General features: G+C 49.0%; 3 protein-coding genes across 3 annotated transcripts; 2 read left to right on the forward strand and 1 right to left on the reverse strand.

The window, feature by feature from the left end:
- Positions 1–13: 13 nt before the first annotated feature.
- FTJAE_8553 (myo-inositol-1-phosphate synthase) lies at positions 14–1,695 on the reverse strand (the record flags this gene model as incomplete). The annotated part of the gene is made up of 2 exons (XM_037355382.1): positions 14–323; positions 380–1,695. The coding sequence occupies 2 exons, from the start codon at positions 1,693–1,695 to the stop codon at positions 14–16; spliced, it is 1,626 nt and encodes a 541-aa protein (XP_037204382.1).
- Positions 1,696–7,404: 5,709 nt separating this feature from the next.
- Positions 7,405–9,598, forward strand: FTJAE_8554 (paxillin 1; the record flags this gene model as incomplete). Its single annotated transcript, XM_037355383.1, has 3 exons — positions 7,405–7,519; positions 7,577–7,687; positions 7,737–9,598. 3 exons carry the CDS (start codon positions 7,405–7,407, stop codon positions 9,596–9,598), a joined length of 2,088 nt encoding a protein of 695 aa, XP_037204383.1.
- A 1,809-nt stretch (positions 9,599–11,407) lies between these two features.
- Positions 11,408–13,868, forward strand: FTJAE_8555 (major facilitator superfamily transporter; the record flags this gene model as incomplete). The annotated part of the gene is made up of 2 exons (XM_037355384.1): positions 11,408–11,823; positions 11,876–13,868. The coding sequence occupies 2 exons, from the start codon at positions 11,408–11,410 to the stop codon at positions 13,866–13,868; spliced, it is 2,409 nt and encodes an 802-aa protein (XP_037204384.1).
- Between the last annotated feature and the right edge of the window lie 720 nt (positions 13,869–14,588).

Genomic DNA, 14,588 nt, shown 5'->3' on the forward strand with positions numbered 1-14,588 from the left:
ATATGCATTATGACTAGAAGAGTTTGTGCTCAAGAGTCATGTCAGATTCCGGCTCGAGGCCAACGCAAGCACGGAAAATGTTGGTCAGAGCAGCGCGCTGCTTAGCCAGTGCATTGACAACGGGAGTGCCAGGAGGGGTGAGAGGAGCCTTCAGCATGTAGCTAAGGACGCTCAGGACGCTGTGGAAGCTCTTGTATTCGGTAGTAGCAGTACCATCAGAAGATACAGCCTTCCACTGGATACGAGACATCATCTCGGCAATGATGACCAAGTCAATGATCAAAGGAGAGGCCAGAAGGGAGTCCTCGCAGATGTTGAAGAGCCTGATGAAAATGGTCAGTCGCAGTCTATCATGTTCAAAATCTTGACATTAACTTACGAAATGGTCTGGTGACCGCCCATGAAAATCTCGGCATAGTATTCGTCCAGAGCACGCTTGTTGTCGGCAACAGCGGGCATATACTTGATCACAACGCAGTGGTCAGGGTGCTCGCCCTTCTTGTACAGAACGTGGTTGGCCTCGACCATGTCATCAACGACGTTGGACTTGGAAATTTCCTTGGAGCGGAACTGCTTCTGGGAGCTCAAGTTCTTGCCATCGTTGTTGCCAAGATGGTTGTAGCTGGCAATAGATGTCAGTTTAATACCAGCGTTGATGAGGAAATCAACCAGGGCGGATTTCATCTTGGTCTGGCCAGACTTGAAATCATCACCACCAATGAAGGCATTGTGCTTCTCGGCAAGCTCGATAGCGCCGGGGACGAAGGTGTTCTGTGGGGAGCCGTTGATGAAAGGGGCGTTCTCAAGAATACAGGCAACGGCAAAGACAGTTGAGGGGGAGACCTCCTCGTGGCCCTGCTCAATGGCCTTGAGAAGGTTGTCTGCAGTGTCGTTGACGCCCTCAATCAGGTCGGCATATCGCTCAGTATTGGCAGTCCACATGATGATGACCTTATCAAGGCCGTTCTTGGCCTTAAAGTCACGGATGTCCTGGCGGATCTTCTCAACGTGAACCCAGCAAGCCTTGGAGCCCTCGAGAACGTTATCAGCACGGTCCTCTTGATTGGCAGCAATGAAGTCTGGGTAGTAGATGGAGGGAAGGGGAACCATCTCAGCCATCTCCTTCTTGACCTGGGCCTTGAGGGTAGGCTCGAGGACCTGAGCACGATCCATGGCCTGAGCCAGGTTCATCTTGCTAATATCCCATCCGCCAATGACAAGGTCGTTGGGGTGAACCATAGGGAGAATGTTATGGAAGGGAATGTTGACCTCCTGGTGGGTCTTGGCATCATGGCCGAGCTTGAGGGTAGAGCCCATAACAACAGAGCCGTAGTAGTTGGACTCGCGGGGACCCTCCTTGGTATCCCAGGCGAGCTGACGGCGATTGGCGAGGATGCCAGCGGTGACGGTAGTGCCGTTGTTGCCTCCGAGGCCAACCAACATCATGCCGACCTTGGGGATCTTACGGTCGACCTTGAAGTCATAGAGAGTCTCATTTGGAGTGGCAACATACTTGCCGTTAGCATCAACGTCAACCTTGGTAGTGCGGTAGGTGTATCGGGAACGAATTTCCGCATCAGTGTAGGTGACGTTGGGGGAGTTGACGGTGAAGAGGTCCTGAGTAGCTGAGGAACCTCGGCCGTTGTAGACCGCCCCGTTCGAGGAGCCCGTGCCTACTTCCGCGTGAGGAGCCATGATGATAAAAGGTGGCTTTACGTGGAAATTTGCGAATTGATTGAGATTGGACGGGTTCTGTTTGAAATGTGACCTTTATTGTTCAAAGGTCGAGTCCGCTGAGCCTCCGGAATCGGCTGAGCAGCGGGCTCCTGCGAACGGGTGGTGCGTCCTTTTATAAGGTTAGCATCTGTCATTGTCTTTCTTGGATTCCATTATATGACTTACGAGTTAAGGAGATTGGAAAACGTCTTGACGACTGTAGTGACCAAGGGTCAAGGCCTTGGTCTTTATGATAAGATTATTTAGAGGGGGTTGTTGATGGCGGGGTAGCGGGGTAGATAGATGTCAGGAGAGAGAGATGTTAATAGAAAATAAGTGTTTTAAAAGAGTTTGGATGTGTTGTTTAGCTGATTGTTAGTTGACGAAGGTTGTTGGTGAAGGAAAAGAGAGAGGAACAGAGTGTCGTTCGGGGATGGGGAGGGTTCAAATATGGCAGACTCCGGGAGACGTACCTTACTGTACTGCCACTTTTCCCTCGCTTAGGTGGCTGTCGTGGACGTTCGGGCGGTGAGGTTTACAAGGAGCCAATAGTGGAGTAACCATATTCTAGCGGCTGGGGACGCGGAGAGCTCGGAACAGCGTGTGTATTGATGATGTTGAGCTACTGTAAGCTACTGTATGTTTTCCATGCATGTCTGTGGACACCTGATGCTAGCACATATCCATTGAATTCCTAGAACCGAGGAGAGGTATGGATAGCGTCTCCATCCTCCAGATTTTCCCGCGTTTCTCCCACGATTTTCATCCATGGAGTTGGGGTTCAGTTGGCGGAGACAGCTTCAAATCAGGACTTATGGGTGCACGGTTGACCCCGATTTGTCAAGGGTTTTCTTTCCTTTCCCTCTGGTCAATATGAGAGTACGGACGGAGTAAGCATGTTGTACTAGTTGTTGATATTTGTTGAATATGCTTGGTTTGCCGAAAGCACTTTCGCAAACAACTGTCCATGCTCGTGCAGCTTAACCCTGCCTTGTAATCCTCCCTCTCCCGCCCGAACCATTGGCTCGAGCCCCTGACGCTGTGCATCTCTCTCAGCATTCGACAACTTGACTTGACCTTTCTTAACCCGTGCGGGACAAAAGCGGTGGGCCTGTCTCTAAGCATAATAAATTGTCTCATCCGATACTGTCGACATCGTCCAACTTGATTGGCTCTACCCGGGACCTTCGGTGATCATACAGGTTTGTCCTAATGTTGTTGGGTTCTTCCGTAGCAAAATCAAGAGCACAGGGTCAAGCTTGAACGGGTAAAAGGTCTTGTGTATTACAGACTTTATTAGCCGCCGATGACTTGTTGTAATAACTATCAACGAGTATTGTATCTTTGGTGTGGCGATAAGCGTCTCTGGATATTTCTGAAATTGATAAAGATTTCAGCAGTCTGTTGACGTCTGTTCCACGAACGGTGAGACCTATTTGGCAAGCAACGTTCGAAATTGACTCTGATTAATTAAATATCATCTCTAACTAGTGTAAAAATAAGCAGGAATCAGAGGGATTTTGGATGATGATTCCGATTGCTCGTAGCATGTTGCGTGCATTCTTATCACAACGTGGACTTGCATTGACTAGGTAGGTATCCAGAGCCTTTGAAACAATTGGCTTACGATCTTGACCAACTGGCGAGGATCATCTGTACAGTCACTCGTTATCTCCCGTCGCTGCCTGTCGTTGATTAGCCTCGATCAACCGCCGACGTTAGCCCAACACCACGACGCCCTGGAGCCTTTAGCGGCTAGAGGGATGAAGGCACTGGATATTATCATGGCATGACATAGCTCTCTGAGAAGGGCCGCAATCTTCAATTGTATATCTTGAAGCAATTGTTCTTCGCGTCGGCTGGTTGGGAAGTAGCTCCATTCACATGTGTAACCAGGAAGTGCAGCAGAAAGATACAATGCCGAGCCGAATACCCACATGGCTTCTGTGTGGTGTTGAGATCGTCAGAGGACCCTGGCCTCTACAATGTCGTCCCTCACCGTCTAATGCGGGAGAAGCTGGTACAAGTACATTCGGGTCAAATCGCCTTGTGGGAGCATCAGATGAAGACGTGAAGAAAAAGTGGGAGTCAGATACTCCAGCCATTTGAAGTGACACTCGAGGACAGACAGCCAGACCTCTTGAACGACGGGTCCCATGACCATAGTCGCTACATACTGACTGACTATAGCACATTCCGAATTCTGGCTTCCCATGTCTGGAACCCGAAGGAAAGCATAGCTTTCTCCGTCCCCAGGCTGTTGTCTCAGCAGTGATTTTGAAATAAACAAGACATGTCAAGTTTCCGTCTATGTGTTGGCCATATACCACAATATTTGCAGACTTGATTCAAATTCAGGGTCCAGAAATCGTTGCTATAGTTGATGACTTGTTGACGCATTTCTGCTTTTGACAGACCCATGTGCCCGAGACTGGCCACGATTGCCGATCGACGATCACGCCTCAGAGACTACTCCGGTCTCAGCCATGCCATAATGCCAAATGATTGCCCTTGGAGAGCCCTGAATGACGTGCCAAAGCCAACCTTATAGGCAGACGGGCCAGGGGTAACTCTCCAGCTCATGACTAGCTAGTCCAAGCTAAAGTATCCTGAACTTGAAGCCATTAAAGGTTTGATAAGGAACTGGTAAGGTGATTTCGGAGGCTCGTGTCGACTTGGCGCATTACACTTGAGGGTCTCTGACAGACTGAATGAAATTCTTACAATATCACCAGTTACGAATCCCATACTGGTTGATGGAATCAATTGACCGATAGGCATACGTGTTATTGGATAATCCCCCCACGCCTTTGATAAGGTCGATAGCAAAGTGTTCCTTAACAACAAGGCGTCTTGAATGTGTTGGAAAACCACCAAGCCCCCTCCATCACGGTTGATCACCAGGGGCAGCTCATCAAGCCCGCAAGCATGTTGATCGATGGACAATATCCGTCAACGATCGTGGCGGCAGTTTTGCAAATCTTCTGGTCTGACGACACTGTAAGTTTCAAATTGTGGCGCCCCAGCTAACGATCTATTGAAAATTAGGCCAATGCATGGCTGTCGGATTGATTGCAGTCCGTGGTCATGGTCTATTAATGTCGTAGCGGGTTCTTGATCTCCCGATCAAAGACCTGAGACAGTGGATCATCGCTTGTAGCCTGGTTTCCTTCTGCAAATACCTAGTCATAAGAAGGGTTGTATAGTAGATCATGCCCGAAGTACGCAGGTAGTCAAGACCTCACAAAGCAAACGGGTGCACTTGCGTTGATCCATCATCTGCATGAACAGTGTCATTTAAACACGAGATATACCTGCTGTATTTGGTGTATGGTGTGAAGATCAGCCACGATTCACCCACCCACGGCTTACCCACCGAACACTCGCATTAGACGAGCCGATAGTACGCAATTATCATTGGATGTGGTCGTGTTGATTCAATCCAATACTTGCAGGTCGCACCCATAATTCAGCTGTGTTAAACACGAACTATACGTGATAACTAGACCATGTTTAAGGAGTACTCCATATAAGCATGTCTTATACTCCGTAGAAAACTTGGCGAGGAGTAGTCATGCAGAAGCAATGCCGTCAGAGAACACAATGATTTGCAGAGACGGATAATTACGTAGCAGTGGTTATATTGCCAGAGTTGTATTCACGATAGCGACAGGCGGAGCTCTCACACCACACGGCGAGTAATAAAAGAAACATTAAATGAGGCAGATCCCCTTTCGGTGGACATCTGTCTAAAACGAGACTAGTTTAGTAGATAAGCCCCTCCATTGGACAAAGCTGCCTGCAAGGTACCCGAGTTGTCGACGGTTTTCAGTGGATCTTCTTGACCTTATCCATGGGCAAGGCAACATGGAGTGGATATTGGCATCAATGACCAGGTTAAAGAGAACTTTCTGTGGCGTTTATCCCATGACTGATTCGGATGAGGCCGGGCTCAGTCTGGCTCAGTCTGGCTCGTTTCTTTGGTTCTTCGCTTTCGATTGCTGCGTTGTTCATTTCGAAGAGTTTATTAGAGCATCGGACTGCTGGCCACTGAGCTTGACGCATGCAGGAGACTGACGTGACGCAAACGAAGGAATAAGATGGACGCAATCATTGCTTATGTTGAGGAGCCAATTGCGGGCTAAAATCTACAAGAGGGACTCTTCCGCTTTAGATTATCATCCTCCAGACTCATCTCATGCATGCAAACAAGCGGCGGATGATCCTAACCGAACAAAGACTTGTTGCCCTTGTTTCCCCATTTTCACAAAGAGGCATGCAACATTGATTGATTAACAAGCGAGACAGCAAACCCTTTTTGAGGGATCCATGGATTTGGACTTCATCGGTGTTCCTACCAGTCTTTCGGCCCTCCCTCCAGATCGATAATTGAATTCATTTTCCGTGATCCATGTCTCATCGCCCTTTTGGCCCCTCTTCGGGGGGAGGATGCACGCTGTCTTGGGCCCAGAAGCTCCAAGGAAGCATTTAGTTCCGGAAAGTTTACTGGAATATCGTCTTACCGTGTTACTGGAGACTGGAGTCAATGGAGTCCCCAATGATCTAGTCTAGGTAGCTAAGACAATACGAGAAGAAAGTCTGTTTAAGTTAAAGCAGTAACAGCCACTTGTCAACATCCAGAGTGCTGGGCCATTTCGACAACAATTCACAAGCAACCTACTGATAGAGAAGTGAACGCTTCTCTAGAATAAAGTCAAAAAGGTCGTTGTTCTCGTTGTCTTCAGCACAAAACACAAAGCTCCGTAGTGCCCGTGTCGCAAATTCCACACCGCACACACCGCAAACCCGTCAGTTTGCGAACCGTCCTTCACCAACCAGGGGGGCCTAAAAGGACAGGAGACAGGGTGTCTCGGCGAGCGTAACTTATTGACTTATTAATGAACAAGGGCACCAGCACCAACACCAGTACCAACGCCAACCAGGGTCGGGCTCCAGGATAAGCCTGCATCTCAAAGGCCTTTAGTTTGGTCAAGGGTCTCCTTTAGCATCAACCCGCCCACTCTCCCTCCACATTCGAGACACCATATGCATCGTCCCTTTCTTGAAAGTCGACAGCTGATCCTCTTTCTATCCTTTCGCGTCACAGATGTTTTAGTGTCGTGTTTCGATTCTTGCTGATTCTCTTCCACTGCCATCGAATCTCAAATCTACTCTTTGTCTTTAGATCTTCATTACACGATCAACCGAGAAGTGGCTCATCCTCTCCATTTCTCTCACGTCTTAAGCAGCTACTCTACTTGGACACCAATTTACTTCCTACTCAACTCAGCCAGACGAAGATAAAAACACTGCGACTATCGTTCCCCACGACTTTGCCACTAGGGAAGAAAGAAAAGGCCTCTTTGGACAGTACGACAGCCTTTATGCGATCAACAAGTGCAATCGCACTGATATTTGGCATCCTCAATCTACTTCACCAACCCCAGGGACACCGGTCGCAGAACGGGCCTGGGGTACGAATGTGAAAGGTCTCACATAAAGCACCGCCAGTGAAACCACCGCGACAACGCACACGATTATCTCTCATACGTCATTTTGTCGAAGGCGCTTTCAGGCATTTGAAGAGAAACCACGGCGACGACTCAATTACATTTAAAGGCGGCACATAATAAGCTCGACTCCGGTCCCCCCCAAGCCCCAAGCAGCACATCAGCTCACACCGCCATCATGGCGATCCCACGAGAATCCATGTTCCTCCCGACTATCAAATGCTCGTCCTGTAATCGGGAGGTGGAAATTTCTATGATGGGTGACCATGTTTGTGCACCAGCAGCGCCTGAACGTAAGAAATATCATGAGCGTTTCTTTGAACCAGTGAAACGAACTAATCGTCCCAAAGTTTCCCCTCCACCAGAACGATATGAGGCGTATACACCATATAGCCCAGCGTCTCCAGCGTCTCCTGAGAAACCAGGGCGCATACCTTCATCATTAGATGTCAATGCAGCCAGTAAGTACCTATTGTTTAACGCACATAAACTCAGCTAACAACATGGTAGACCACCCTTTTCTGCGCCAGGGACAACTGACACCAAACAGTGAGCCGCGCAGCACATCACCAATTAATGAAATGGAATGCTTCTTTGATGATGTTCCGACACCACATGAGGATGATTTGATTCTACCATCGCCGCGCCCAGTGGATCGTCCTGGTGCTTATGGAGGCTTTGGTGAGAAGAAGCATGGGCCGGACTTCCAGCCTCGTTCTATCAGCCCCAACGGAGGAGTTAACACAACTTTGTTCAAGAGAATGGATACGATCGCCCCGGGACCATTTGATACTATTCGCAGTCCCTCAGCGCTGTCGCCGTCTTTTCCCAAAGAAATCACCGAAGGCGGCGATAAGTCAGATGACTTCCTAAGTGCATCGCCAAAAGATTACTTTAATTCACGCAGATCTGCATCACCCACAGATAACAGCAGCAGTATTCCCTCCGCCCCCCCTCAAAGACCGACAAGAGATGATTACGAAGGGTTTGGCCGTCCTTCGACAGCTGAAGCGAGACTTCAGCCTCAGCCCTTGGGAATGATGAACCGCTCCGACACATTTCCCAAGCTGGGTGTTCGATCGGAACCCCCCTTACGAACTCCTTCGGCACCAGGTACCAAGCCTGAGCGCAAGGCAGCTGGTGGCCTTGGCCATGCATCCAAGCCATCCATGGGACCTGATACTTCGCGAGCCCCGCCGCCGCGCAAGAGTCTCCTGCAACCGTCAAAAACTAGCAAATATTCAGGGTCCGTCGATCTCGCTGCCGAATTCGGTGTGAACAACCCCTATCACACACCGTCAGACTCGACATCCTCTGGATTTTCCACTTTCAGCCACCAGAGTCACGGCAGTTCTCAAACTAGTCAGTCAAAATCTCTACCCAGACGTGATCCATCCGATCTCTCGGCTATGGACGGCCTGATGGAGGACCTCGAGAGCTCAATGGAGGCTTTGGGGACCAAGGATCCTCGAGCTGGAACCCCTTTGCGGGCCCCTTCACGTACAAGATCGCCTCTTGCAGAGTCGCCTCTCGAACTATCCCCCAGAGGTGAACGGCCCAGCTCTGCCACTAAAGATGAACGCCGAATCGAAATGCCCCTTCAGCGAAGCGATTCACAACCGAGACCGCTTTACACAACTTCGCCTCAGGATTACCTTCAATACGACAAGGCCCCAGAATTAATGCGTGCGCATACACTTCCTCCGCCTACTGCGCCTCCCGTTCGAAAGGGATCCCAGGATCCCGTGCGATCTCGAGGAAATTGCAAAGCTTGCGGCCTAGCCATCACAGGCAAAAGCATCTCATCTGCAGATGGAAGATTGACTGGCAAGTACCACAAGGCTTGCTTCGTCTGCACAACATGCTCCGAGCCATTTACATCCGCTGAGTTCTATGTTCTCAACGACAAACCATTTTGCGAGCACCATTATCACAAACTCAATGGCAGTCTCTGTGGAAGCTGTGAGAAGGGGATTGAAGGGCAATACCTGGAAGATGAATTCTCCATTAAATATCATGTTGGATGCTTCCGGTGTCTTGACTGTGGACGATCTCTTTCTGATGGTTACTTTGAGGTTGACGGCAAATCATACTGCGAAAGAGATGCCTGGCGCCGAGTACAACAGCCTTACCCTCCTATGAAGGCGCCTCCGGGGCGATCACCGTCCGGCTCACGACCTCCCATGATGGGTCTTCCGGGCCATCCAGCCCAGCGGATGGGACCAGGCATGGGCCCAGGTCCAGGTATGGGACTTCCACGACCTCCATATGGCATGCCGCCCCCCGGGAACCGCCTTGCACCCGGTCTCCCTGGACCTTCTGGTCCTCGACCACGAATGAACAAGCGCAACACGCGACTTGGCATGATGTAACGACCTGACTAAAACTCGACTCTGAGCGATGATATATGGACCATTACCTTATTTATAATATCACTTGTGCGCACAGAACGCAACATACTCTGATTTGATTGTTAAGATGCCGGGAGTTGGCTAGCATTCTTCTTTATTGTTATTATACCCCCTTGTTTTAGAACACCCTGCACTCTGTACAACATCATACAGCCTTCCCCCCCCCTTCTTCTTGAAAACAACGACGTCGGCATTGGTGGGATTATGTCTCCTGTTCTTGGTGCCATTCAGGGAAAAGTCTGGAGGATGGACAGGGTTTTGGAGATGGAGCATTACAGGCTTCAGCATCATAGCATTATAGTGATTCTCAATAGGAGCTCACTCATAATTGAAACACATTCAAAAGTTCACCATTGCGAGTATTGGAAGTAGAGTCTGGTGGCATTTGGTCCTTGAGTGGATCTCTTTGATGGGACACCACATCGCATTTGTGTCTTCAGAAGGCGCTTTTTCGGGTTTCATGGGCTCAAATTAGAAGATTTGAGAGCCGAGTAATGTCGAATCGGCGAAACCCTCTTGCGTGGCAGTTGTCTGTACATAGTATCCCACCATCACGTATACACTAACTAAGGTAGTGACCTGGGGAAAGGACGCAAGATATCACGTATTTGATGTCTTTCTACAGCTTTAGACTAGCTCAGTTCAAGAGCATGTCACAATGTTGACCATGCTGCCATACTCAGCCAAGAGTTTGGAATCAGCCGAGTTTTGCTCAGGCCTATCTATTACTTGTGACTGTTTCAACGGAGCTTCTACGGGGAAGAGTTATAGGTGGGTAAGGATGAGCAGCCCATGGCGCAGGCAAAGTGGATGTAGAGGTCTCGACTCCTGTGTCTGATATAACAATTTCCTGCAACTGGTATTTGAAGCGATACAGAATGGCCATTTCCAATGGACTTGACAAAAGATAGGAATCTCAAGCAACGTAGTAAGGGTTGAACAGTCATCGATAGGCGAAGCCACGTGTAAATGAAGATAGATGGATTGACTGCCAGGGATTCAAGAACTTCAATCAGGGGATGAATCTTGTAGTAAATGAAAAATACCAGACAAAACCTTCTTGCCCCCTTAAATATTGAATGTCTTGAATTCACTTCTAATAATCTGCTAGTACGCATTGCCAATTTGATAACTTGCATATAATAGTTGACAATATTACCTTATACGGATTCATGTGCTACCTTACCGTAGCGCGTAGGTACACCAACGTTACGCCACTTCCATGCTACGCTCGACCCCTAAATCGAAACCTTAGTCCAGTTACAGTACACGGGCTAAACGGGCTATCGTTAGCCCAATCCAATACAACGCCTCGTCATCCACACCCATTCCATGAACTCTCCCTTAGGTTACCTTTTCTCCCTTTCTTCCGTTCTATCATATGCGACATTCTCCTAAACGCATCGCCTGGCTTTCTTTCCTATCTGTGCATTATTTACACGTTTTTGCACTTCTCGACCTCTCGAATTTCTTGGCTATCTTTGAAAGAAGCCGCGTCACTCCTTCAATCGGCCTCAAGGGGACTTCTTTGCGACCGAGCGATCAGATATCCAAACGACCAGTAGACGACACTACCTACGCCTAATGAATTATATCCCTTGCATCGACCCGACCGAAAACACTCGTCTCAGCGCCTCAGCTTATTGAGCTATGTACCTCTGATCTTGTCCGACCTTCTTCGTCCTCAACTTCGACACAGGAGTTCGATTCTCTTCCGCACAACTAATTGGTCGCTCCCTGCATCAGCCAACTTCAAGATCTACCACCATCATGAAGAAATGGCATCCGCAAAGCCGCCGCTTATTCGGCGCCAAGCTACGGCCCAGATCTATGATAATAATTGTCTTTGCTATGCTTGCTGCCTACTACCTCCTGTTTGCGCCCAGCACCAATATCCAGGTGGTCCCTTCCAGCCCAAATGTCCCAGCTTCGCCGCCGCCACCTGTTACTGGAAATGGAGAGCCTGATACCGAAGACCAATACGGTGCCATTCATCGAGAACTCTGGGAACTCACAGCTCAGGACCTCAAGGACTGGCATGATCCCACCGATGGCGAGGACCCCAATGATATCGAGCCCGGATTTGAGACCGATGGAAAGGAAAGAGGGTTTGGAGATCTGGGCAAGCTCCAACATGAGAAGGATATGAGAAAAGAATGGAGACACGCTTATTCTGTCACTTCTAAGTGAGTATTGCTGACATCCAAAATCCATATACACTGACTAACATGTTTCCAGCTTCCCTCACTCAAATCTCATCTATGGAAAGACCTTGGCGAATTTGGAAAACCAAGAGGCCCGACCCGAAGAATTCAGCGTTGATCTCAAGTTTGACCCAGATGCCGACGTCGAATACAGCTCTGAAAAGCCAGTCCGCTATGACCCTTACCCAAAGTACAACAGTGCCGCATGGAAAGACGCCGGGTACGCCCAGTACTTTCCTTGCAAGGGTGCAACTGGGGAACTCGTCGAGGATCTGCTTGTATTCAAAGGTAGGCCTCGCGAATGGCCTCTGCCTCGATTTGGTAGCTACGATGCTTTGAATATGGATCCCAACCTCTGCTGGGAGCGTGAGACTCGACTTGGCCCCTATGGGCTGCATCGCCAGTTCAAAAAGGTTGGCGGTGAACCGCAGCCACTCAACTTCGATAACGTCAATTGGGGAGACCTTCAACGGATGTGCCTCCACAAAAATGCCCAGCGTTTTGATATGAACCGAGAGCGTGTCAACGAATACCTTAACATGTATCCCGAAACGGTCATTGGTCCACAATTGCCAGAGGAACCTCAACAAGTCCAAGAGCCCGCTCCAGCACGAATGGCAAAGCGAGATGCTCCCCTGGAACCAGAACCCAAGAGTACCCCTGCCTCGACGAACCCAGGCGCCCAGCCTGCCTTGGCCAACCCTGAAGCTATCAGCCAGCTCGCAAGTCCACAGAAACACCCAAGAAGCCCCAGGAATCCAACAACCGGCTATTTTTCAGAGCCTCGAACTGCTATCCTTCTTCGGTCTTACACTGGCAAGGACTATACTGAAAACGACAAACAGAATATTCGTTCACTAATATCTGAACTGTCTCTCAAGACAGGCGGCCAGTACGAGGTCTTTCTGCTTGTGCAAGTCAAGGATACAAACCTCCGCATCTTTGAGGACGACGATGTCTACCAGACTGTCCTCTCGCAGAGCGTTCCCCCTGAATTCCGCAGTATGACAATTCTCTGGAACGATGACATCGTTTGGAAGCTCTATCCAAAACTGACAGATCCCGAATCAAAGAACGTCCATACTGCACAGTGGCTTTCTGTTCAGAAATTTAGCCAAGACTACCCACAGTTTGATTTTGTCTGGAACTGGGAGATGGATTTCCGGTTCACTGGTCATCACTACCACCTCTTGGATAAGCTTGGAGAATTCGCCAAGAAGCAGCCTCGAAAAGGCATGTGGGAGAGAAACGAGCGATGGTATATCCCGACATTCCACGGAGGTTATGATGACGAGTTTCGCCAGGACATTGAGAAAAGGTACGGCGATAATACTATTTGGGGCGCCCCTGAATTCCCGTTCATCAACCCCATTGGGCCCAAGCCTCCTGTCTCGAGTCCCAGTCAGGACAACTACGAATGGGGTGTTGGTGAAGAGGCCGATGTTGTCACTGTCTCTCCCATGTTCAACCCCATTAATAGCAACTGGGTCATTGCCAATCAAGTTTGGGGCTACAATGACTCAACTCACAAGTCGCAAGACATTCCCAGGCGAACCACAATCGTCACTCAGTCTCGAGTGTCGAAGAAGCTACTGAACATCATGCACGTTGAGAATCTTCGTGGTAACCATGTCGCCTCCGAGATGACACCACAAACAGTCGCTCTCCTACACGGCCTCAAGGCAGTCTATGCTCCTCATCCGGTTTTCATGGACCGTGACTGGAAGGGTAAATTTCTCAACAAGTGGTTCAACCCTGGCGAGAATGGAGAATGTGGCGGCCGCGGAAGCCCTATGGGCTGGGGACGAGAGCGGAGATATATTGGTTCAACTTGGTACTACCGGGCGATACCCCCCAACCGGCTATACAACAACTGGATGGGCTGGCATGATACAGGCATCGGTGGCCCGCAGTGGGAAGAGAAGCACGGACGGCCATGCTTACCCCCAATCATGCTTCACCAAGTCAAGAATACGGAGCCAACCAGTGATAATCATCAAACGACCTTTGAGTTAGCTTACGGTTAAGTTTTACTCTCGCCTTAGCAAAGACTTGCTTCATAGGCAGCGTAATCAGACATGCTATATCGCTGGATATCATTGCTCTCGTCCTTGGATCTGTCGTGTCCTGTTAATGGTGGTTAGTGCCGCATGTATGCGATTACTCCAAAGGACCCTATTGTATCGTGTATTAGATATAGGGGTTGCTTGAGAGATGCGCATTTGGGTGTCAGGAGTTTGGAGTGCCTAATTTTGACATATATCAAACAAAATATCAAAGAACATCAGTTCTAACGTGTGAAATAAGTGTTCTTTCAGTAGAGGTAATCAAGTAGCAAGACGGACCAAGAACTAGCCAGCCACGAATCGTGTTTTTGCTTGTGATAATGTGACGTGCCTTGTGGTGCCCGTTCTCATCATTCCCCGTCAAGAACTAAGAACTACCTTACCTTGCTTGATCTAGATGTCTAAGGTACTCGGGTATTCAGTGCTAGAGTTGGTTCATCAGAGAGTTTGATGACGTAGTCTTTGGCCCGAGCTTTTACCGTTGACTCTCTTTATGAACGTCACATCTTCATCCTCAGCGATATTTCACGGCATTTCACCATTGACACAGTAATAATCATTATTGATTCTAGGTGGCTAAGGACTCATACTGACTTGAGACGGTAAGATATCCTAAATAAGTGATATCTCCATGGCAAGTGTGTTACGTTGTATAGCGGTCATGCGCATTCACCCTATACC

The sequence above is a fragment of the Fusarium tjaetaba genome, assembly GCF_013396195.1.
Source record: "Fusarium tjaetaba strain NRRL 66243 chromosome Unknown NRRL66243_c0000186, whole genome shotgun sequence".
Classification (NCBI taxonomy): Eukaryota; Fungi; Ascomycota; class Sordariomycetes; order Hypocreales; family Nectriaceae; genus Fusarium; species Fusarium tjaetaba.